This window comes from Phaeodactylum tricornutum, chromosome 4, assembly GCF_000150955.2.
Source record: "Phaeodactylum tricornutum CCAP 1055/1 chromosome 4, whole genome shotgun sequence".
Taxonomy (NCBI): Eukaryota; Bacillariophyta; class Bacillariophyceae; order Surirellales; family Neidiaceae; genus Phaeodactylum; species Phaeodactylum tricornutum.
The window spans coordinates 547,531-572,408 of record NC_011672.1 but is presented as its reverse complement, the minus strand read 5'-3'; the positions used below and the strand labels follow the sequence as shown (position 1 = coordinate 572,408).

The 24,878-nt window shown below is 48.2% G+C and overlaps 8 protein-coding genes across 8 annotated transcripts; 4 read left to right on the top strand and 4 right to left on the bottom strand.

Annotated features, from left to right (window-relative positions):
• The first annotated feature begins 259 nt into the window (after nt 1-259).
• PHATRDRAFT_44442 (predicted protein) lies at nt 260-1,783 on the top strand. Its single transcript, XM_002178499.1, has one exon. It carries the CDS (start codon nt 359-361, stop codon nt 1,166-1,168), a length of 810 nt encoding a protein of 269 aa, XP_002178535.1. The 5' UTR covers nt 260-358; the 3' UTR covers nt 1,169-1,783.
• PHATRDRAFT_44441 (predicted protein) lies at nt 1,738-15,240 on the bottom strand (the record flags this gene model as incomplete). Its single annotated transcript, XM_002178217.1, has 1 exon — nt 1,738-15,240. One exon carries the CDS (start codon nt 15,238-15,240, stop codon nt 1,738-1,740), a length of 13,503 nt encoding a protein of 4,500 aa, XP_002178253.1.
• A 593-nt stretch (nt 15,241-15,833) lies between these two features.
• Nucleotides 15,834-17,155, top strand: PHATRDRAFT_44440 (predicted protein). Its single transcript, XM_002178498.1, has one exon. It carries the CDS (start codon nt 16,069-16,071, stop codon nt 17,128-17,130), a length of 1,062 nt encoding a protein of 353 aa, XP_002178534.1. The 5' UTR covers nt 15,834-16,068; the 3' UTR covers nt 17,131-17,155.
• Nucleotides 17,156-17,383: 228 nt separating this feature from the next.
• PHATRDRAFT_33876 (predicted protein) lies at nt 17,384-18,256 on the bottom strand (the record flags this gene model as incomplete). The annotated part of the gene is made up of 1 exon (XM_002178216.1): nt 17,384-18,256. One exon carries the CDS (start codon nt 18,254-18,256, stop codon nt 17,384-17,386), a length of 873 nt encoding a protein of 290 aa, XP_002178252.1.
• Nucleotides 18,257-18,707: 451 nt separating this feature from the next.
• PHATRDRAFT_44439 (predicted protein) lies at nt 18,708-19,585 on the bottom strand. Its single transcript, XM_002178215.1, has one exon. The coding sequence runs from the start codon at nt 19,439-19,441 to the stop codon at nt 18,809-18,811; it is 633 nt and encodes a 210-aa protein (XP_002178251.1). The 5' UTR covers nt 19,442-19,585; the 3' UTR covers nt 18,708-18,808.
• Nucleotides 19,586-20,096: 511 nt separating this feature from the next.
• On the top strand, nt 20,097-20,906 carry PHATRDRAFT_33874 (predicted protein; the record flags this gene model as incomplete). Its single annotated transcript, XM_002178497.1, has 1 exon — nt 20,097-20,906. The coding sequence occupies one exon, from the start codon at nt 20,097-20,099 to the stop codon at nt 20,904-20,906; it is 810 nt and encodes a 269-aa protein (XP_002178533.1).
• A 732-nt stretch (nt 20,907-21,638) lies between these two features.
• Nucleotides 21,639-22,583, top strand: PHATRDRAFT_33873 (predicted protein; the record flags this gene model as incomplete). The annotated part of the gene is made up of 1 exon (XM_002178496.1): nt 21,639-22,583. One exon carries the CDS (start codon nt 21,639-21,641, stop codon nt 22,581-22,583), a length of 945 nt encoding a protein of 314 aa, XP_002178532.1.
• A 494-nt stretch (nt 22,584-23,077) lies between these two features.
• PHATRDRAFT_44438 (predicted protein) lies at nt 23,078-24,459 on the bottom strand (the record flags this gene model as incomplete). Its single annotated transcript, XM_002178214.1, has 1 exon — nt 23,078-24,459. The coding sequence occupies exon 1, from the start codon at nt 24,452-24,454 to the stop codon at nt 23,078-23,080; it is 1,377 nt and encodes a 458-aa protein (XP_002178250.1). The 5' UTR covers nt 24,455-24,459.
• Nucleotides 24,460-24,878: the final 419 nt, after the last annotated feature.

Sequence of the window (24,878 nt, the reverse complement as noted above, 5' to 3'; positions counted from 1 at the left end):
GGGTGCATCACTACACGTTCTGGAAGAGTGGTGTCTACCTACACATTGATCTGTCTTTCGTCCGTTTAAAGTCACTGCGCACCGAAGGTATGGTACTCACAATTACTCTCAATAGCGTCTGTATCTCTCCTCGTTTCGGAATCCGACCGTTCCCTGCCGGTGAATGATTTTGGCGTCTGACCTGCAACCAAAGAAAGGACGGGCGACACGAAACCTTTTCAGACCCCGTCGCCACCAACAGACACACTATTGTTGCAAGGCTCGTTGTTTTCCCAGAATCTCGCACCAAACGGGACCTTCAGTCGTCGCAACCACCCTTTTCTTCTATACGGACAACTCCCCAAGCCAACGCGAGACCATGACGAGTTCACAAGACGACAATCCGAACAACGACGCGAAGGATTTGTTGGAAGAACCCGACGATGAAAAGAAAGGCAAGCGCCGTCGGAAGCGCAAGCGCAAAAAGGAGTCGTCGGAAATCGCACCCGACGACGAAGCCGAGGTACCCGTAGACAACGACAATGATCCCAAAACGATACAATTGGATCGGACCGTCTTTGTGGAAGGAATACCATACACTTGTACCCCTCAAGAAGTCAAGAAATTCTTTACCGAGAACGGTGTCGAAGATATTGTCGAGTGCCGTCTTCCCGTCTGGCAAGATACCGGTCGCTTACGAGGCTACGGTCACGTAGTGTTCGATACAAAGGAGTCCCAGCAGACGGCTTTGCAACTTAACGGGAAGTATCTGCAAAATCGCTATCTCACAATCCAAGCCGCCAACGCACCGAAGACGTCGCAGGCACAAGTGCCCTCTTTGAATTCGGATGATTCGAAACCTTCCAAGACCGTCATGTTGAACAATTTATCGTACGATGCCTCGGAAAGCGATATTCAACGAGTCATGGAAGCGTACGGTGCCATTGCTACGGGAGGTGTGCGTGTAGTACGGCATTCGCAGAGTCAAAGGTCGAAAGGCTTTGCCTATGTCGAATTTGAATCTATCGACAGCGCCCAAAAAGCTGTCCAGAATGCCACCCAGATCATTGTACTAGCGCGCCCATGCCGCGTCGAATACGATCATGGTCGAATAAAAGGAAGCTTTCGGGATTCGAACGGAAAGCTGTGGCAGAAAGAATTCTCGAACAAAAAGACAAGGTCGAATTGAGCATTCAATGTATTTGCTTTGTTGACTTCCTACACCAAGTAGCAGCCGGAAACAAGCTGGATGACGATACAGTAACCGCTACCGTAGACCCACTATCATCGCTAGTAATACATAAGTGACCGATAGAGGAAGCGTGGGATAAGGATCTAAATATCGTGTAAGGGAAGAGCAAAAGACTAGCTACCTACTGTATAACTGCACCGAGTGTTGCCTACTCACGACTGCAAATGTGAAAAAGAATTGATGTAAACATCTCATTATTTATTTTTTTTTCGTTACAGTCAGATCATCACAAAATTGAGTGACACTGGTTCCGAAGAATAAAAATCCGAGTGGGAAGGCTGTCTTCAATTCTTCAAGAGTTCCGAAACGAATGAGGAGGTTCAATGTGGGAAAGAACCTTCCTCAGCACCGATCCTTTGCATTTGGGAAGCATGCAATAGTCTCAAGGCAGTATTGTTTCGATTTCCTCCTTTCAGTAATCAGCTTGTTGTGTGATCGTGCTGTCAATAATGTAAATTGGTAAGGTGTAAAAATATAAAGCGAAAAGCCCTTTTACCCGTTTAGGGTTAAGGTGCTCCAGCGCAGCAGTCACAAAGAACTTTATCCTTGTCGACTTCAAAAGTCTCGAGACTACCAGTCGTAAAAAGACTGCACATCTCGTTGACATCTCCCGTAACGTCGTTGTTATAAATTGTCACTTGGCGGAGTTTTGACGTTCCGGTCGGAAGATCGTTCGCGAAAGCTGAGGCTGGAAAGCCCCCAGTCAGCTGATTGTTGTGCAACATTAGCTCTTCCATCCTTGGCGAGTTGATACCCGCAGGTATTGGTCCATTGAACTGGTTGCCGTCCATATGCAAACGCTTCCAGTTTAGATCTCCGAACGTCTCCGGAATTGTTCCCGCAAGATCGTTGTTCTCGACAAATAAGACGTTAAGGTTCGGTTCCGTCAAGTGCACTGTGTTTGGGATGGTGCCAGTAAAAAAGTTGTACGCCAAGTCCATGTAGTTCATATCTTCGTACTCCCACATAAATTCGGGAATGGTTCCTTTGAAGAGATTGAAAGAAAGTGACAGCGTGTCCAGCTCAGAAAGTTTGTAGAAATCAGAAGGTATCGTTCCTTCGATCAGGTTGTCGGAGAGGCTAATCTCCCAAAGAGACGAAAGCATAGAGATCTCTGGAGGCAACGTTCCACGCATTTGCTGGCCGTAGTTTCGTATAATCTGGTATTGTTCACGTCGACCACAAGGGTCGACACCAATCATCGTGTACCAATCGCATTCATGTAGATCTGAGACCCAGAGCTCACTCTCAAGCCAATTGTCTCCGTTGAACTCACAATACATTAGTGCCATCGCAAAACGCTGTCGAATACGCTCGACTTGAAACTCCATAATATCCTTCCCAGTTCGAAGCCATTCTCGAGACCAATTCTGGCAGGTGCCGGGTACATTAATAAGAGCACGAGTCTGGGGAGGGAGGAAACGATCGACAGATCCCATTATAAATTCGCAGGCAGCATCTTGAGGACATGGTACAGCTGGTACGACAGGGAGATTCGGTAGAACTGGTGGGGTGCCACCAAGAGGAGCTGTTGGATCGAACAGCAAATTAGGTGGAGCACCGGTTGCAGTGGCAGGACCCGACACTGAATTGGCACCAACTACTGATGCAAGGACGGCGAGAGTCAAACAGAGCCATACCGGAAAGACGGTGCCCTTCGGCTCCTGTTTCGATTCTTCGGTCTCGGGCTCGCTGTATAGGTCTTCGGGGACAGCCATCGGTCTAGGCCCTTGGCCGTCTTCAGTTTCTTCGTCAGGTTCCGTCGCCCATGGAGCCGATTGATCGCCAACATCGGGATTTTCGTACGGTTCTATCGCATTCCCCGGGATGGGCTTGTTTCTGTTCCAATCTACGGCTGGGTAGTCCGCAGGAGTCTCCGTCGGATAGCGGGGCATTGATGTTGGGCCTTCGGGCGGTATCGAGAAAGATATTCCAGCAGGGCCATCGATCCCTCGTGGGGGTCCATTTCTATTCCAGTCGACTTCCGGATAAGCCACGGGACTTTCAGGCGGTGGTCTTGGGGCCAGACCAAGTGGACCTTCAAAAGGACCTGAAAAATCATAAGGACCAGGACCTTGGACTCCTGGAACTGGATTGTTGCGATTCCAGTCCCAACCAGGATGCCCATCGGGATTATTGCCTTCCTGGATACCTCGTGGCATGGATGTTGGCCCGTTTGGTCCGTTTCCCAGTTCGTATGGATTGGGACCTTTTACACCGGGAGGGAAGCGGTTCCTAGCCCAGTCCCAGCCCGGATGATCTTCTGGAAGGTCGCTTCCATCGGGTCCCCTTGGCATCGATGTTGGCCCATGGGGACTGTCACCGAGCTCATATGGAGTGGGGCCTTCGCCTCCTGGTATAGGACGGTTGCGAGCCCAGTCCCATCCAGGATGATTTTCTGGAAAGTCTCCTGATATGGCAGATCGAGGAACTGATGTTGGGCCGTTCGGTCCATTGTCCAGGTTGTATGGATTAGGCCCCTCGTGCCCTGCTGCCGGTCGATTTCGAGCCCAGTCCCAGCCCGGGGATTCGTCTGGACGAGCATCCGGCCCAATTGCGCGTTGCATGGATGGTGGCCCTTCGGGTCCGTCATCTAGTCCGTACGGGCTGGGACCTTGAACCCCTGGTACAGAGCGATTTCTGTTCCAATCGAGGGATGGGTGATCCTCGCTAGGGGTGTCCAACCCGTAAGGAAAACGAGAGAGGCCGGTGTGGGGGACTCTGTCATATGGAATGTTACCAATTGAATCATCAGGATGAATGGGAGCCTTGTTCCTGAGCCAATTCAGCGCATCTTCGATCGCTTGAGTCTGGAACTCGGGGGATGCATCGGGCGGAATATTAGGGAAATTATTCAATGTCAGAATGTCTGGTTCCTTGTGTGGCGTTTGAGGATCCTTGTCTCGGAGCCAGTCTAGGGCTTCTTCCATCGCCTTTACTTTCTCTTCTGGAAATTCAGAGCGTCTTGGCATGACCGCTTTTGGTAGATTCACGTACTGTGGAGAAGAAAGGTATTCTTCAGGAATTGTAGCCCCGTGGTTGCGAAGCCAGTCGATTACAGTATCGGTATTTCTAATAGTATCTCCAGGTAGCACCGGGATTCCATCAATGTTTTTTGGCTTGAAACTCGTTGGTTCGTCGACGATCCGAATGGGTTCATTTTTTCTAAGCCAATTGATAGCTTCTTCCATCGCAGCTGCCTTCTCTTTCGGAGATAATTTTGGCGTGGGGGGAGGAAGCCCGGCCAGATTTGCGAAGGCGAGCAGAGTTTGTTTGTCGATATCATTTGGTTGCGGATTGTTCTTTCGGAGCCAGTCAATTGCTTCCTCAACAAGTTTGGCTTTTTGATCAGGCTGCAATGGCCTTTGATCAGTTGGAACGCCAGCAAGATTAGTAAAGGCTTGAAGTGTAGGCTCATCGATATCGCTGGGTTTGAGATCATTGTTACGAAGCCAGTCAAGGGCATCGTTGAGTAATGAGGCCTTGTCTTCGGGCGACAATTCAGCGCATGGCATCGGAACTCCAGTGAGGGTTGTGAAAGCTTCGAGAGTTGGCTCGTCGATGTCAATGAGCGGAGGGTCGTTGTTTCGGAGCCAGTCCAAGGCCCTATCCAATAATTGATCTTCTTCGTTCGGCAATACAATCAGGGGGCTTCCTGGCACGTTTTCCAAGCTTGACGGAACCGGCTCACCAAAGCTTGGCTTTCGCTGCTTTTGACGAAGCCAGTCTATAGAATTTTCGGGCTGATCTTCTTTTGGGTGCTTAGGAAATTCTGCACGGGGCAAAGGTACCCCAGCCAACCGTGACAATGCATTTAAAGTAGGTTCGTCGATATCAGTCGGGCGTGGATTTTTGTGGCGCAGCCAATCGAGCGACTTTTCTAGTACTACCGCTTTTTCATCCGGATCCATTGTACTTTGTGGTATGTGAATTCCGGACAGATTTGACAAAAGTGTCAACGTTGGTCCGTCAAGAGTCACAAGAGGAGGATCATTTTTTCGAAGCCAGTCCATCGACTTCTCCAGAGCCTTCGCTCTTTCTTGGGGTGGTGGACGGGTGAGAGGTAGTGGAACTCCGGCAAGATTAGCAAGTATGACCAAATCGGGGTCCTCCACGGCTTTCGGTTGTGCTCCGTTGTTTCGCAACCAATCCAACGATTCCTCCACAATCCGTCCTTTCTCAACGGGTGACATCTTTTCTTGCGCAACCGGAATGCCAGCAAGACTGGCAAGCGCTGCAATTGACGGATCGTCGAGCTCGAGAGGACTCACTTTATTGTTCCGAAGCCAATCAACTGCGTCTTGCAAGGCACCTTTTTTATCGTCCGGAAGCAAGCGTCTCGTGGGAGCAGGTAGCCCTGCAATGTTCGCAAACGCCTGTATGGTAGGATCATCAGTCTGATCGATTGGTAGCTCCTTGTTTCGTAGCCAGTTCACTGCGTCTTCTACCAGTTTAATTTTCTCGTCAGGAAGAAGATGAACGGGCATGGGAAGACCCGATAAAGTACGAAAGGCAGATATCGTTGGCTCGTCTAGCTCCTCCATTTTCGGGCCTCGGTTACGAAGCCAATCAACAGCTCCGTCGACAATGGACTTAGTCTGCTCAGGCGACACAACCCCACGAGTTTGGGGAAGTCCTGGAATATTAGCAAGCGCCGAGACGGTAGGTTCGTCCATGTCGGCCGGATTCGGGGAGTTGTTACGTAGCCAATCCAGAACTTCATTCATTGCTTTTGTCCTCTGTTCAAGAGACAGAGGACGTCGAGGAACATTTACGCCCGGTAATTTCGCAAATACGGCGAGTGCAGGGTCTTTAATATTCTCTACTATAGGGCTGTTTGATCGAAGCCAAACCGTGGACTCAGCGAGCATTCTCGCTTTCTCAGGTGAGCTCATCTTTGTTGTAGGCGATGGTATTCCAGCAATGTTCGACAGTGCTTGGATGGTCGGATCCTCCAAGTCTTCAGGGCGGGGGGTGTTGTTTCGAATCCAGGTGAGGGCCTGCTCGACGATCGCCTCCTTTTGTGCTGGTGTGAACGATCGCGGTGAAGTTCCGGTAACGTTCATAAGGGCGACCGTGGTTGGCTCGTCGAGATCTTCAGGTTTCACAGTGTTGGATCGAAGCCAGGCTACTGTGTCTTCGATAGCTTTTGCTTTCTCTTCGAGGGTAAAAGCCGCTTTGGGCATTGGGACTCCAGCGATCGCGGTGAATGATGCCAAAGTGGGATCGTCAATATTCTGCGGCCTCGGATCGTTACTCCTGAGCCAGTCGAGTGCGTTTTCGAGCTCTTTGCTTGTTGCATTGTTTGAATTAGGCATCGGCAGCCCTGCAAGATTAGCCAGTGAGTCAACAGTAGAATCATCAACGTCTTCTACTTTTGGATTGCTGTTTCGAAGCCAGTCCATGATATCACGCATTGCTTCACTCTTCTGTTCCGGAGATATCCGTAGTCGCGGCGTCGGAATACCTGCAATATTTGCAAGGGCTTGTATGGTGGGAGTGTCCACGGTGTCAGCCTCAGGCTCGTTATTGCGAAGCCAGTCCATTGCTTCCTCCACAACTTCTACCTTCTTAGTATTCGACAGCTCGCCTTTCGGCAGAGAAATCCCGGTCAGGTTGCTAAGCGCGGCAAGAGTAGGGTCATCGACACTGCCTCCATCGAGCTCGTTATTTCTAAGCCATGTCAACGCGTCTCTCAAGATATCCTCTGGTTTGTAAATCGCAACAGGTATTCCAGCAACATTTGCCAAAGCTTGAATGGTGGGGTCGTCCAAGACCTCTAGATCCGTGTCGTTGTGTCTGAGCCACCTCAAGGATTCGTCAAGCGCTTTCTTTTTGTGTGATTCCGACAAAATGCCTCGAGAAATTGGAGTCCCTGCCAAACTACAAAGAGCGTTGACTGTCGGATCGTCCACATCTGAGGGATTGACCTTGTTGTTGCGAAGCCAATCTACACATTTGTCCATGGCTGCCGTCTTGTCGACCAGGGCCATCGCTTCCCGAGGAACTGGAATATTTCCAATACTCAGAAGGGCCACCAAGGTTGGGTCATCGACATCTTCGGGGTTTGGCGAATTATTGCGCAGCCATGCCACAATGTCATCCAGAATTAGTTGTGTGCGGTGTGACGAAGGCCGACTTTGAGGAACCGGGACACCGGCTAGATTTGCGAGCGCTCGAAGGGTTGGATGGTCCACGTCGCGGGCCTTAGGATCGTTGTTTCTAAGCCATTCTAGGCTGTCATTTATCGCATGGTTTTTTGCCGTCGGTGGGAGTATCGCCCTGGGAACCACACTGGCAAGGTTTGTCAGTGCTGTAAACGTTGGCTCATCTACGTCATACACCGGTTCCTTTAAATCGTTTTTCCGAAGCCAGCTCACCACCTGATCCAGGGCAGCCTTCTCTTCCGCTCGGTAAAGCTTCGAGAAAGGAATTGGCACTCCTATTAGATTTGCTAAGGCTCTAATATCTGGGTCTTCAACATTGTCAAGACGAGGGTCATTCTTCCGAATCCAATTCACGGCTATTTCCAAAGTGTTCACCTTTTCATGGAACGGGATTCTCCCATGTGGCATAGGAATTCCTGCGAGCCGTGCTAAGGCCCGAAGAGGCGATGCATCAATATCGCTCTCCCGAGGGACATTGCTGCGAAACCATGTCGTGGCGTCCTCCAGCACCTGCTTTTTATCCTCGGTGGATATCCGGCCGTGAGGCAAATTGACATTTGCCAAATTGCACAATGCTTTCATCGAGGGTGTGTCGAGACTGTCTACCTGCGGCTCGTTTTCGCGAAGCCAAGTTATTGAGTTTTCAATAATTTCTTCTCTACGACCAGGTGAAAGAAAGCTTCCGCGGACGGGGATCCCAGCGAGCGAAGCCAATGCCTTCAAGGTAGGTCCATCGACGAGTCTCGGCTGTTTCGGATCGTTGTTTCGAAGCCACTCGATTGCGTCCTCTAATGCCTTTTTCTTATCCGTCGCTGAAAGTTTTCCTTGAGGAAGTGGGAGGTCCGAAAGATTGCTCAGCGCTAAAACTGTTGGATCGTCAAGATCTTCTAGTCTAGGCTCATTGCTGCGGAGCCAAGTCATAGCCTCGTCCACAACGTCACTATTTTCGCCACGGGGCATAGGAATGCCAGCAACTTTTGCGAATACCCTGACATCAAGGTCATCAACCACACTCCAGTCCTTGTCGTTGTTCCGAAGCCAGTGTTGAAAATGCTCCATGGCTTTTTGTTTCTTGATTGGAGTGAGTAAACCTTTGGGCAAGGGACGTCCAGTAACGTTGGCAAAGGATCGTAACGTGGCCTGATTGATAGATTCAGGCGCAACATCGTGCGCTCGAACCCAGTCAATTGCTTCTTCCATGATGCTCTTTTTCTCCTCAGACGACAAGTTCCGAGACGGTGGTGGGACACCTGGAAGATTCACAAACGCTTGAAAGATGGGTTCATCAATGTCATCAAGTGATGGTGTATTCTCACGCAGCCACTGCAGAGCTTCCTCCATCGGTTTCGCTTTGTCCCCCACACTGCGTGTTCCTTTTGGCATGGGAGCCCCAGAGAGATTTGCTAGTGCAGCTATCATTGGGAAGTCAACGTTTTCCGGGTCAGGATCATTGTTTCGAAGCCACTCTAATGCTTGGTCGACGGCATTGTTCTTCACTGTAGGAGTTAGTCGGGAGTTTGGAGGGTGAAGACCTGCCAAATTGGCGATCGCCAAAACTGAAGGATCATTGAGCTTTTTCCCATCGATTTTTGGACTAGTTTTCCTGATCCAATTCAAGATTTGCTCCAGAGTATTCTCCTTCTCAAACGCTGTAGTTATTGGGGGAGACAGCGCAGTAAGATTGCGAAGGGCCTGGACTGTGGGACCATCAACATTCTCTGCTTGCGGCCTATTTCTTCGCAGCCAGTTGACTGGGCCGACCATGAGCTTCTTCTTATCTTCCGCAGGAATCCTTCCTTGTGGCAACGGTAGCCCGGCGAGATTGACAAATGCGTTGACAGTACTCTCGTCGACGTCACGTAAGTCAGGGTCGTTTTTGCGTATCCAATTCAAAAGATCCGTAAAGACCTCCCTCTTTTCTTCCATAGACAGAGGCATTCCGAGGATTGGTATCCCCGCCAAATTTGCAAAAGCGGCAAGTGTCGTAATTTCAACGTCCTCGATCCTTGGGTCATTGCTGCGAAGCCATTTGATGGCATCCTCCATTGCCCTGGATCTCTCTTCTATGTCGAGACGTCCTCTCGTTATCGGTAGACCTGCTAGAGTCCGAAGCGAAGCAATCGAGGAAAAATCAAGGGCATCAACGGTCGGTTCGTTGTCCCTGAGCCAAGAGACAGCATCGTCAATTGTCTGCTGCCTATCCTCCACGCCCAAAAGACCACGTGGTATAGGAATCCCAGGGATAGCTTCGAAAGCTGCGAGACACGAGTAATCAAAAGTGCCACTATCGGGGCTATTCTTTCGCAACCATTCCAAGGCCTCTACAATAAGCCGTTCCTTTTCCTTGGAGGGAAGGCGACCCCTCGGCATCGGGATACCCGCCAGCTTCGTCAGAGCAAAAAGACTCGGCTCATCAACATTACATGCGTCCACCTCAGTGTTACGAAGCCAATTACAAAAATTCTCAACGACTTGAATCTTATCTTGTGTGGACGGTCGATGTTCAAGGAGAGGTATTCCTGCTAGCCTACTGAAAGCCGAGATCGTGGCATCATCCACCGACCCTAAGTCGGGACGGTTCCGACGAACCCAATTCAGAGTATTATCGACGATTGCTTTCTTCGTTTTTGTTGACATAGGAGGCTTTGGCATGGTAACTCCTGTCAGATACACTAATCTTTGAAGTGTTTCTGTGTTGACATCTGCTGGATCTAGTTTGTTGTTCCGAAGCCAGTTCAATACATTGTCCATTGTCTCTTTCTTCTGGGAAGCAGTCAACTTCCCCCGAGGTAATTCGATGCCAACCACGCCGGCTAGCGACAACACAGTTGGATCATCGACCTCCTGAGTTTTTAAATTGTTGTTTCTAAGCCACTCCAACGAAGTCTCCAGCAGTCGAGCCTTCTCTTCGGGCGACGTGTAATCACTAGGCAGGTGCAATCCAGTGAGCCGAGCAAAAGATTCGATAGTGTCATCATCGATATTTTCCAAACTTGGCTTATTGGTTCGAAGCCATGTCAGACAGTCTTCCATTGCCTTTCTCTTTTGATCAGGCGTGAGCTCTATACCAGGTAGAGGAAGCCCAGCAAGACTTCTGAAGGCGTCGAGTGTTTCGTCGTCTACATCATTAACATTCGGGTTGTTGTTTCGAAGCCATAGGAGAGCACTATTTAACTGCTTCGCTCGGATTTGTGCTTTCTGTTCTTCGATCGTCGGCATCTTTCTGTCCTTCGATGATCCTATTGGCTCTGTTTCATCGAGGTCGTCTGGGTTGTTCTGTCTCAACCAATTGAGGGCATCGTCCATGGCCCTTGAGCGTTGCTGCTCTACTGTAAGTGGAGCGCCATCCAGATTATTTTTGGATAAATCCGACAGCCCGTCTGTAGCAAAGCCTGCTACATTGCTACGCAGCCAGTCCATTGCGTCGGTCATTCCCAACGGCTTGCTTCGATCCTGGTCAAGCCCTCGGTTTTGCATATCCGAGAAAGAGATAGACAAAGGGTCTTGTAGTCCAATTTCGTCTTCGCCATTTCGAAGCCAACTCAATGCATCTGTCATGGACTTCGCGCGTTTTTCGTACTCTGATAATGGCCCTTGTGAGGGGTTTCTTCCAGATACGACAGACAAATCGTCAACAAACCCTAGGCTCGGAATTTCAGAACGCAACCAATTCAGAGCATTTCCAATGTCACCACCGCTGTACAGTTGGTCGCTTGAAGGACCCGTACCATAAGAGTTCGCCGACAGATCTGCCACAGAGCTTCCAGAAGGAACGCTCGATCTCAACCACTCCAAAGCCCCTGCCATATCGCTAGCTCGCTGCTGCTCGGCAGTTGCTGACATCCCCTTCTGTCCGACTTTATCTGGATTGAACGACGAAAGATCATCGTCACCGAAATTAATTCCTGCATCGTTCGCTCGCAGCCAATCTAGTGCGTTCTCCATGTTTCTTGCGTTACTGTTCTCTGGAATTGCTCCGAGACCACGGCTACTATCACCAATAGTTCGAAACGAGCCGAAGGAGGGAGCGTCGTATCCCTGAGTTGCGTCATTGTTTCGAAGCCAATTAAGAGCACTTTCCATATCTCGAGCTCGCTCCTCTTCTAGGGTCGTAGGGGGGCCAACTGCCTCATTGCCTCTGACTATTCTCGATGACGCCACAGAGAGATCATCCAAGCTCCAATCTTTATTCGTGTCATTATTGCGAAGCCAGTCTAGGGCATTCTCCATCGTGTTCACGACCTCTATTGGGTCTTTCATCGATGCACCGGGAACAATTGAGTTGATGGTGCGGATAGTTGCAAGCGAAGCATCGTCCATGCCGGGGTGGTCATAGCTCAGATCGTTGGTTCTCAACCAGCTCAGAGCTTCTTCCATCTCCGCAGCACGCCTTTCTTCCGGCGTCAGACTACTTCTCGGAAGCCCGAGAAAGGACGGTTTCTTCGATTTCTTGACCCCCGTTGGCTCACCGAGTACGCTTGAACCGGAATCTTCGCCACGGAGCCAGCTTAAAGTATTCCCCAAAAGGTCAATATCATTTCCACTGTGATGTGGAACAGATTTTTCTTCTACGTGCTTTTCAAGCCAGTGGAGAGTCTGTTTCAGCTGGAAATCGATGTCATCCACCTCATCTACAACCATTTGTCCGTTTCGAACTGCAAAGTCTTTACCCCTAGTATCCCACCATTCGATTAAAGGTCGGAGTGTCTGATATCGAGCGTAGAGTGCACCTAGATCGCCCAAAGGGGGGTCGCTTTGCTTGTTGGGATTTCGTTCCCACCAGGATACGTTTTCCTGCACTTTCTTCATCTTTCCATTGTCATCCGAAGGGAAATTCGACCCTGGCTTTTTGTCATTCTGAAACCAGTCAAGAATATCATTCATATTGCTGTACAAATCAATGGTCAGATCATCAGAGTTCGGCCCTCGCAGCCAATTTAGCGCGTTGTCGACGTTATCATGGGTATTGCCAGCTCCGTTCTGTTCTATCCATTGAACCAGCTGCTTTAGATTTTCGATCTTTGCTGTATCGGGAGCCGTCAGGTTGGTCGTATCGATGATGTAAGCCTTCGCACGCCACCAGGTCAGAGAATCGTGTATGTCCTTTGCAATTGCATTGTCGTGTGAACAACCTAGCTTTCGACCAGGGGACCACATGTGAGAGAGTCTTTCAAATGCGTTGATTGCCTTTGGAGAATCTTCGTCAAATCTGTTTTCGAGAATTCGCAAAATCACCGCGGAAGCGTCTGTCGCTCTTTTCGAGTCCAGCGGTTTACCATACTTCGCCCACCACTGTGCCAACCTCTTCGCATCCTGATACTTCAACTCTTCGTCAATTGTATGGGAACTGATATTATTTCCGTGCGCACGGAACCACCCGACCTGCTTCTCCAGGGTCTCAATGAGGTTCATGGTCTTGGAGGAAGAAAGATCGATGGAAAGGTAGCTGAGATCGAGGTTGTCTCTATCGGAGTGGGCCCTGGGATCAACGAGCTCTGCCATCGTCTGCTGAACGTTTCGGACAAAGAGCATATCAGGTTCCATGTCTTGCAGAGCCTGCCTTTGATCGAATTTCTTCCCGCCCTTTGTTGTCCACCAGTTTAGGGACCCTAGCATTTCCTTCGCTAGCCGTTCGGCCTCTTCGACAGAAAGATTTTGGAAGGCTTTTGAACGTCGCCAATCTATCAAAGCGTCAAGGAAATTTGACATAGACCTCTTCATTTTCGGGATTGTGATCGATGGCATGTCTAACATATTCACTCTGCCACCGAGTAGCTTCCATTCCTGGAGCGTGTCCCGGACCTCAACAATGGCTTTTGGATTGCGCATGAAGCAAATGAAATCTTCGGGGTATTCTTTCTTATTATGAAACTTGTAAAATACTTTCTTCAGACGATTAAACACCAACTGATCCAGCGTTTTGAACGATGCAGTATCCGAGTCTTTGATAGTCTCCCAGTGCCTTAGATCTGCTTCAATCTCCTTGGCATCCAAAGCAGCTTGGTCCTCTAAAAGACTGCAAACGCCCTTAGTTTGCCATACCTGCATCGCCTGCTGTACTTTCAAGAACATCGGCAGGTCTCCCTTTTCGTATTTCTCAGGATCCATTCCGTGATTGTTTCGGGTCCACCAACTCAACGCCTCTGCCATCTCACTTGCTGTCTTCTCCGCAACCAAAGAAGGATTCAGCTTCCAGTCGGTCATGATGGTTTGCAACTTTTCAAACCGAGCGACGTCTTCAGGGGTGCTCGTTTGCGGATCGTACTTTCCACCTTTCAAGCGCCACCATCCTATGACTTCTTGAAGCTTTTTCGCGGCGATCTTCGTCTGTTTGCCAGTTAGAGCGAGGGCATGAAGGTCAAGCGAAATATGCTTTATTTTTCGGAGCTTTTCAAGTTCGAATGACTCTAAAGATTCTTCGGCTACATCTCGATTACGTAACCAAAAATCGGCCGCGTCTAGCATTTCTCTGGCTGCCCTTTCTGCTTCGGTGACGTTCGGCAGGTCCGAGGTTCCCCAGACTGAAAACAGTTGCTGTACTTTTTTGAACATGGCAACATCGTCAGGAGAAGCATTGGAAGGATCGAATGACGAGCCATGTCTTTTGTACCAAGTGACGACGTCGTCGAGATCGAGCTTGAGGGATTCCGGGGAGCTTTCCTTCGACAAGATGCTAATTAGCGCATGCTTCACTTTGATGAAGGGATCAACCAGGCTCAAATCGTCCAAGGAAAATACTATATCCCCAGACTTCATGTACTTTTGAAGCGCAGCTTCCATTTCCTTTGCTAGCTTCTCAGCGGCTCGTGGATCAGAAAACGGATCAAAATAGTCCTCCAATGGAATATCCCTGTGCTGCCACCAGTCGAATAGATGATTGACCTTCTTCATCTTTTCGACCGACTCGTTGACCTCGGCGAGGTTGAGGCTATGGCGAGCGGCATTCTTGGTCCACCAGTTGAGGGACTCCTGGATTTCTGCCGCTTTCTGCTCAACTGACAAGGTCTTGTCGGAGTATCCGTCTAGAACCGACCGAACTTTCCCCGCGCGGTAGGCGTCGTAATCAGAATTGTAGATATGTCCGACGTCGGCCCACCACTGAACAACTTGCTGCATTTGAGCTACCGGGTCATCCAAGCCCAGGTCGGTATCGCCGATCTTGGGTTTGTTGGCTGCAGTCTGCGACCACCAGCTCACTGCATCTCTCATCTTCTTGGTGCGCTCTTCCACCGCGGCAGCTACTTCAACATTAGTTACTGTCGATTTATATTCGCTTTCTCGATCTTTGAGAGTTGACATGATGTTGAAATCCAATCCGGTGGTCTTGAACTCCTCAATATCAGTCATATTCAATAAGTCTGAATCGATATCGGGCATACCGACGAGAGTTTCAATGCCTATCTCATTGGACCCCTTCTTGTCCCACCTTCCCATCGTTTTTTTCATTTTCTTTGCATTGAGTTCGGTCTGGGTAGCTTTTTGAGGATTAGTCGCAGCCGCGACGCTTTTTGTGTTTGAGTTCCACCAACTCATCGCTTCAGCCATCTCACTTGCTGTGCGTTCGGCTTCCTCCGCGTTTTTCTTCGCAGTCGAGACAGCCTTGCCTTTTCGCTTCTTCTCTCTTGTCGCAGTTTCGGCAGATTTTCCTTTAATGACCTTCCCTGATCCGCGCTCACCCCCCGATACATCCGAGGCGCCACCACGGGTACGTCCAACGGATCCATTACCTGGCCCTCCCGATTGGCGACTTCTCATGTCGTCGTTTGCCATCAAGGATGCCTGTTGCTTGGACTCATCGTCTTCCGTGTTTTTTTTTTCGCTTCCAAACCCAAACCAGCTCATGATTGCTGTATACGAGCGTAAAACTTCTTCAAGATGTTCTCTGAAGTGGCTCCGAGGTTGCCTTCCCAAACAACAGGATCCAAATCGTCGTCAACAACTTGTTTGAAAGAACTTCACAGCCAAATGTATCGGCCTCTCAGTTGACGATGACCCGCTATTTCCCAAAGCGATTCAGCTTTGCGGGTCGTTTTAGTTCCTGGAGGCGTGGTTCCCAACGTGTTTGTGGACATATGTTTGATAGGCACTTAATAATGACCATTATATTCATGTCAAGTCACATCTTGTACTTCCTTGGGAATGCAAAAAATCTGTGAATCTGCCAATCTCTGTCAAAGGCCTTCTACGACACAGAAATCCAATCAAAATTACAAAACGATGGACATATTTTATCAATTGGCATCGAAGCAACCTAATTTTATCCAAGGAGTACCACCAATGACCTTTCAAAGGTCATTGATGACTTTTCAATGCCTTTTCTTAGACACGTGAAAAGGGAACCGCAACTATTTGAACCGATCTTTCTGTAAAGTGAAGGCCGTCAAACCTTGAGGTCGACCATCAGAACTTATAGACGGGATTTTTTGTGGTTGTCCCAAAGAGGTTGGAAGGTTATAAGTTTAATACTGGAAAGAAGTTGAACGTGTTTTCTTGCCACAAACTAAAGCTCTACTACTTCATTTGCTCAAGGGCCTCGTGGATAAGAACTTTAAAAGTTGAATTAGATACGAAGATGAGACACATTTCGATGAAACGGCCCGCCACGAAGAATTAGCTGAACTTTAGCAGACGGAACAGTACGAAACTCTCTCTAGCAAAAAGCGAGCCTCAATGGACACGCAGATTGCAGATATTTTCGGAAGCATCCGAGAAAGCCACGACAGGAAGAATCTAGAGAAAGTTCAGCAAGATGAAGATTCTCCCTATCTCAAAATCAAATTTGATCGGGTCTCATATTCTCATCACATCCCTCACGACGGGGATGAGCGCGGACAAATCCGAAAAAAACTCTACATCTCCAATGTTGCATCAGAGAACCAAAAAATTCTCCCGCAAAGAGAAATCCGAGAATGGGCGCATGATGCAACTGGCGTCGACAGGGAGTTGTTCTTTGAAGCAAAATCGATGGACTTCAAACCTCGACGACAGGTAAAATTTTTTGGATCGAAGATCACGCCTGGCATTACGAGTCCTGAAAAATCGAAAGCAGTAAAGATTGGGAAGAGCTTTAAAAATTCGACATCAAGATTGGTGGTGAAGGGGGGGAAAATCGTGAAAGAAGAAGCGAAGGTATCTCACATAGGTGAAAATACTGAGACATTTTCGAAACAATGCAAATCGTCGATCAAGCATGGGGGGCTAACCAATAGTAACCCATTCTCAACTGAGCGTCACTACAAAAAGGATCAATTGGGAGATTCAGATGGCCTTTTCTTCGTTGCCGAGGATGAGAAGATTATCGAGCAAGCAAGGTTCCTTGATGAAATGACATCGCCAACAACTCAGGTGAGGGAGCAAACGCCGGACAAAAGTAGCCAAGAGACCTCCCATCAATCTATACTTGACAAGTTGGAGAATGAGGAACGTTTGAATTGGAAAGCCGATATGACTGCAATCGTTTTCAATGATGCGCATTCCAGCAAGCTCCCACACTTTTCTTCGAGGACGAGCGTCATTGTTCATGATGGTATGCTAATCAAAACTAAAGACGTACCGACTTACAGACTGTCACAAACGCAATCACGAGACGATTGGGTTGGACCAACTGTAATTAACAATAAGGTTAGGAAGAAGGAATACGAAAGCGAGAATAACGAGAAGAGGGAAATGAAGAAAAAGAAAGCGAAAGGAAAAGACAAGCAAGGCAAGACAGAAAAAAGATCCTCGTTTTAAAAATAAAACTCGACCCGTAATGTTCAACAGTGTAGAAACAGATTGTGTGCCCATTTCATCTAGGTTGTGTGAACATTAAGGCTCTTTCAGCCTGCCTTGCTATTTTCCACGTCACATTAAAAACTTACAGAACTTGGCTCTTTTTACGACGCTTTACCCTGACAACTTAGCTTCTTCGAATTCTTTTGCAGTAATTGGATAAAAAGAAAACTTCTTGCTTGATTTCTTCGTCGACGTATCATCGTACTCGTCGTTATTCCCTTCTCTCGGCATCCAAGGTATCGATATCTTCTACATCTTCAACGACCTCCCCATCGTAGCCACCATCGCTACATTCGTCATACGCCTCTCCTTCTTCGTCATCATAATCATCATCAAAAAAATCCAACTTGAGTCGCTTGCGGGCGAGAAAGGTTCCGACAATCACGTGCTTGATCCCCTGCCCCCTCCACCCTGTACTTTCGACTCTATAGATTTTGCCCTTGATCTTGATAACACTTAAATCTGCCAATTTACGGTGCACGTATCCTTTGTAGAAAAAAAGCGGAGGCTGTTCGTCTTCAATCGGAATAAACGTACGAGCCGTAAATTCTACCTTAGCTGACTTGGGGAATCGTGCCGGTGTAAAGGTAAGGCTGAACGGGACGGGTTTCCCATCAAGTGTTACAACAACAGCTTTGGGAGTTAGTTCCAGATTGGTGCTGGACTCTAAGGGTCCATCGTTCGGATATAAGATAACCTGTTGATCGAGGCGCCACAGACCCAGTAGCTCGTTCAGATCAACTTGCTTGGGACGTATAGCCCAGTAGGCAGCCTTTCCAGACTGCTGTGCGGACGCAGTAACGGCTTTGGTCGTCAATGAGAGAGATTTTTTTGCGAAATATGAGAGCGTGGACGAAGTTGATTTTGAGATCCCTCTTGAATCTTGTTCATCGGAGTTATCATCATGTTCCTCGTCGTAATCCTGATAGCCACCGTATAAGCTAACGAGAGTCGCTATCCGCATCGAGTTCACGAGCGACCTATTCGCGGAAAGACATGCTGTCGCGGGAGATCCTGTAGACGTGCTTGCACGAAGAAGTGATATGGCCAGAAGGACAGCTATCGAATATAATGCTGGCGGCATGGTTGGGGCCAATCTGTTGACGATGATTAGACAGATCTTTATCGTCATTTGGAAGCGCTCATAGGCATCTCACTGTCAACGTGCAAATTTAATTGACTGCCATTGTCAGTACATTATTTGGAAACGCTTCAATGTTAATACTAAATTCTACGTTATCTTTAGCACGGGCCGAAAGCTTCTGTAGCTCAGTTGGTTAGAGCACTTCATTAGTAATGAAGAGGTCCCGAGTTCGACTCTCGGCAGAAGCTTCTTCTCTTTTGCTCTTGTGCGAAGAGCTCAAAAGAATGTACGTTGCCTTCGACACGAGTCGTCTAGCTAGTAGGTCATATGTTCTCGAACAGAAAAGGTACGACCATGAATGTTCTTTCGAAAACCAGGTTTTACAGATAATCTAACTCAAACGCTACGGAAAAAACGAACCAAGAAAATAAAACATGTTTACGTACTCTGTTTGGTAGTATCATCACCCGAATAACAAAGAGGTTTACAACAATGCTTCTGGTTAGTCACATGTAGCGCATTGCAGACTGTAAAAGAGATGATTGTTGCCTTTTATTTTTTCCCTTTTTTCCCTTTCTTTTTGTTGTTGGCCGTCGACGACGTGATTCGTTTCGGAGCACAAGACTTTGCTGCCGCGGCGGCGATCGCCGACCTTTCGTCAGCCGCCTTCTCCTCTTCTGCCTTTTGCATGGCTTCCTGAACCAGCCGAGTTTCGCGACTGGGTAAAGCATCCATCCGTGTCGCCATTTCTACCAAAAGTTCCAACTTACGATGATTCGTGACATCGACCATTATTCGTCCAGGGTTCTCCCATTGACAGGAAATGTCACGACTGTATCCCTTGTACGGTTGAATCACATGTCGTACTTGCATCGATTGTAGAGCTTCAGACAGATCCATCACTGTTGGACACGGGATTGAATTTTTTAGCGACACTCGCCGCCCCTCTTTCACCGATTTGTTTGAATCCACGTACGAAGGATAAATTACTTGAAATCCTTCCGTTTTCATCGTAAATGACTCTTGAATTGGCCAGAATACTTGATAGGATCGGTCCGGAGACAAGGGCAGCTGCACCATTTCCTCCTGCGGAATCTGCAGAGCTTCCATGGGATTTAAATTTGGCGGCGACTGCTTCGGCCCCATCTGCTTAATGCGTACGCCGCCTCCTTTCTTCTTTCCCATTGCTGACTGTGCGGCTTTGGAAATTCTAGATGAATGTGGTAAATGCGCAAGATAAAATAACCTAGTATCCTTCGAAGGAATGCACGAAGATAAGATGTGTCCACATGTACGTGCTTCGACTAATAGCGCCGCATGGCTCCGTTGACAACGAAAAGTGAGCGTCCCCTCCTTCACAGTCAGGTCAAGGGGTTTACTCGTTTGGGGTCGACAGGGACAGTTCCGAACGTCTGTCCATATGTCAGATAACATCACACGGCTCGTAAGCTGCTAGTCACATCAGTCTATGAAGGCCATCAGCTATGATATAACATTCCAATTAATGTGACAGTGAGCTGCGGGCCTTTCTCGGGCTCACCATCACTAATTGTTAGCGAAGCATTTTGATAACGAAAGTGTAAACGATCCACACAAATGCTCTTCAAGCACGATTCGATTCTTCATATTCATTGTGGCCATTTCAAAGCTAATTCGTTGATTTCGATAATTCTTTTGCATACAAATTCTGATCTAATCATGCCTTGCCTACGTCACTTTTCGAATGGCGTTTCTCGAGATTTGGCCATCCTGACCATATCACGCAGTCGTTTTTCTTATTAGGAACTATTAACTGTCTTCCGCCAAGATCTAGCATATACCGTACTGTTCAACCAGAAGCATGGCGCCACAAGAGGCCAATGCAATCGACGACAGGGAGCAAACTCACCCCGACGAGACTGAAGCGTTCCTCGCCGCGCGCCTAGTGGAGTTTGACAAGGAAGTAGCACTGCTCACAGAACAAGAAACAAAATTTTTGCGACAGGCGCAAGCCAATTGTTCCGAATTGCTGGACCAGAATTTCAAGCTCATGTTTCTGCGTACTGACGTTTTCAATGTCCAGCTGGCCGCGAAGCGATACGCAAGTTACTGGGAGCACCGGGTCGGCTTGTTTGGACCTGAGAAAGCATTCCTCCCGATGACGTTGGACGGGGCCATGAAGGACGACTTGGAAACGTTAGCGCTCGGCTACACTCGCACTGTTCAGGATCACGGGCGAATACTTTTCATGGATCCGTCACGCACGCTAGTGGATCGTGATATTGACAGCATCGTTCGTTGCCAATGGTATGTTTCGACGAAAGCTCTTATGAGCGAACCGGAAATGCAAAAGAAAGGAGCTATTTTCGTTCTCGATCTGGATACGATACGGCACGTTGACCGCCCTTTGATCAAACGTATGGCGGAGACCACCAACGATAGCTTTCCTCTACGTGTCTCTCTCTGTTGTATGATCAACCCCCCTCCTTTGACCGACTTTTTCGTCAAAATCGTCAAGCTTTTCATGAAGCCCAAAGTGCGACAGAGGTTATACGTGATTAAAGGTGACCAAAAGCTTGTCAAGCATGTGGAAGGACTGGATATGAAAACGCTGTACACAGCTTTAGATCACGACAAATGGATCGAAACGATGCGTGAAAAGGAAGGCTAATTGGAACTACAGTACAAAGTTTGTTTTCGTATGTAATGGTATTCGATACTATCCAAACGGCCAGCAGAACTGACTGACTGTCCGTCAGCCAGCCAGCCAGCCCCCGCTTCCGCAACTTGAACGTAAAAAGTTTGTCCATCAGCTATAGCCAGGCTCTCGAGTAAGAGCAGACTTGGGACATACGTTTGGCGGTTCATTGCAATTAAGTGTTAGGACGATAGTGTTTCCCTATCAATTGAGAATAGCGACTTGCATACAATCAGCACGAAATCAAATATGCCAAACTGTAACCTGGTACTGGTCCCTATGGACAAAGTACGATAAAGTATCAAATCATAAGACAGATGAAAAGGAACGCACGTGAGTTCGGACCACGTTCTTTCACATGCCTTCACTTCTGATGCTCATATGACACAAAGCAAGACCTCTATAAATAGGTCAGCTTATCTCGTTCGACGCAAATTATTGGTTTCTCTGAAATTGCCCTATGGCCATCCAGATGGCCATGAATATATATAGGCGATACTTGTCGAAGTTGAATCTTGCTCGATATGATAATATTGTGCCTGTCGTGAATGAAATTCATGATCCTATAACACGTGACAAAATGTTGAAACTAATTAGAATTTACTCCCCTTTTGTCTTCCCCAGCCTCCCGAAATGGGTCGAGATTTCGATCGCGACCAGAAAACACAATACGCAGATGTCCGAATAGGCCAACCATAAAGAAGCATGATTGGAACTGGTCAATTGAAAGCGGCCGCCGCGGTCGCTCTACTGGTCTTGAATACTAGTTTGTGCTTTTCGAGTCAACAGATGTTGGGTCAGGCCCAGCGGAGGGTCACGAAAGACGCAACAGCAGCAGCACGAGTTGAAGCCGAGCTACATTGTGATACATCGCAACGTCGCATCCAGAAAGAAGAACCAAGAGCGCTGCTCACCAAGAGTCTCTACAAGTTTGAACAGGAAGTAGAGGCTTTGTCGGAAGAACGCAAGAAGTATTTGCGCCAAGCCGAAACGACATGTCCGGAAATGCTTCACGACGACTTCAAGCTGATGTTTTTACGTACGGAACAATTTAACGTAGAATTGGCGGCCAGGCGATACGCGACTTACTGGGAGCATCGGGTTGAATTGTTTGGACCCGAGAAGGCGTTTCTCCCGCTCACATTGAGCGGCGCCATGAAAGACGATTTGAAGTCCTTGTCACACGGATATACCCGAACTGTATCTGGTCACGGCCGGGTGTTGCTTATGGATCCTTCGCGGATTGGGAGCGACTACGACATCGACAGCATTGCTCGATGCCAGTGGTATGTTCTTTCCAAGGCGTTGGAGCACAACATTGATATGCAACGGCTGGGAGCAGTTTTTGTTTTGGACTTGGGAACTATTCGGACTTTCGATCGAAAGCTCCTCAAGCGGCTCTCGGAAACCGGCAATGATGGATTTCCAGTCCGATGCGACTTGTACTGTATCGTGAACCCCCCTCCCTTGGTCGACTTTTTCGTGAATGTGATCAAGGTCTTTCTCAAGCCGGAGGTCAGGAAAAGTTTGTATGTTGTGAAAACGGGAGATAGTTTGGCAGAATATGTCAGTGGGTTGACTCTGAATGGGTTGTACGATTCTCTGGATCACGACAAATGGGTGAACGATATGCTGCTTTCTGAAAAGTAGTATAATCCTTTTTTATAAACACACATGAACATACTATAGCGACTAGAGCTCAACAAGGAGCTAATCTAAACAGAATGTGTTTCGAGCTTGCATTCTACAGTAATCTATACTATTCTACATTACAAACTCAAAGACTAAATCCCTCATTACCGCATACATGATAGCATTTGGTGACGAGACTGCCATGTAATCTTTATCTGATTGCCAGGAGTGCGACGGGTAAGAAGTTTTGCTGTAAGCACGGACAATATACAAGGTCGATTTTAGCTCAGATTTGGATTTTGCTACCATTTATGTCGACCCGGGTTCTGCAGCTGTGACGACTCAAGTATCGATCGTCCGTTTAAGATGTACTATCCATTCAAATAATTGCGATAGCCATCAGCTTTATTCGAAGTTTTCTTTGCGGTACCTTGCTTCGCCAGGACGGTATATGAGTTGAGTATATCAGCGAATGGCGTAGCCTGCATCCAACACATGCAATTCTTGGCTCTCTATAATCCGAGCCATGATCCCAGGAATACCCGTGAGTTCCAGAGGGCGTGTACAAAAATTACTGTAAAAAGATTGCGGCATTTGGTGTATAGAATCGCCCAGGTCCATCCTAGGACAGCTAGCGGCAGAGCGGCTGTCAAAGACATGTGGTGGGCCGAAAAGATAAGACCCTGTACAAAGACTGCCCAGGGATATCCCAGTAGCTGTGACAGTCCCGCAAGGAGAAACCCACGATACAAAACTTCTTCCCACCAAGGGGCAGTCAGGCATGGCGCTATGTACCCAGCGACACTAGCCGCGATATCGTTGTGTTCTGGATTGACCAACTGGGATACTACCGATTCTTGCGCATCTTCCAAGACAGCCGTCGGCAAGACAAACTGATTAATGACGTCAGTAATGTTAAAAAGCCAACTGCTGACAAAGTAGCCACCTACGACCCACCATACCCAGTTGCGGCGAATACTGGACCGAAACCACCGGTAGGCCGGTTTTGCTGGACTCTTGCTTGAAACCGCATCATCATCGTCGGTGTTGTAGACGGCTTTGGGCCCAAAAAATCGCGGTGGTCGAGGTACAAATCGCAAAAGCAAGGTTCCCGTTATTAGCCAACTCAAGTGCCCGAACAATACGCAAAGACTGCGGTGCATGGGAGCCGTCAAGGGCCATCCGAGTCCCGACATTGTGTACAGTGTATCTTCCCAAAACAAACTAAAGCGACCCGTAAAGAAGTAGGCCTGTACTAGCAGAATGATTGTCAGGAAGCTTGAGACTCGGTGTCTTATGTGGTTGCTTGGCAGCTTCCAGGGAGCATCAGACGTCGGACTCTTGAAGAGTGCGGGAAAAGGGGCCTCCGACGATGATTGCAATGAGGATTGCGTAGATGCTTTCCGCAATATTGTGTAACACACGGCGACAAGAATCCCAGCAATAGAGTCATAACCAATCGAAGCAAATTGACCTTTCTCGTTGGGTATCAACTGGATCGGAAAGACCAGCTGCCGCTGCGACAGAACGAGAATATGCAGTAAATAAAATCCCATGGTAGTCAAAAACTGAGCTAGCGGATTCATGGTAAACAACCACGTCGGCATCCAAACCCAAGCCCAAGAAGGGCGATTCTGCGAAGGCTCACTACTAAGAGAGTCGCCTGCCCCCCGCACTGTCGGATATCGATATCCTCTCATCGGTAATCGCGGATGCCGATGGGGCTTCGCGAGGCGAGTCGGACCGACGACAAAGCGGCAAGGGTAGGATACGCTGGAAGGCTTCGAGTGCGGTCTTAAAGACAGATCTAAGCCATCGCTTCCGATAACAAGCACAAGGATGAGGCCAACGGCAGCTTTGGCTCGTTTTGTAGGCTGCACGACGGACATGTTAGTTGGCACTCACAGAGTTTGTGCCATAACTTCCACACGGCATAAGACTTCCGGATGATGCGTCCCTCGCAAATGATTCGAGCTTTGGGTTTGGGGTTGTTGGATGGGAATTGTGAGGGTCTGGCCGATGTCGGTTGTAAATTGAGTGCACGAACGAATCACGATTGGAAATGCAAATACCTACCTTCTCGTGACTAATTTCTCGAATACATAGCTTGTCTCGCAGGTAGTCCTTCGGAGCTAACTTTTCCAAGGAAGTAGGCCACGCCTTCTTTAGACAAAGGTATTTACAGTCAACTTTCCCGAGGTCAATCCACATCATCTAGAAAAGTCCTATCTGGGTAATGGCGGATAGATTTGTTCGATTTTTAAATACTTGAAAGCCATGGTGTCCTCTCGCTATCATGTACATGCGTTGAAG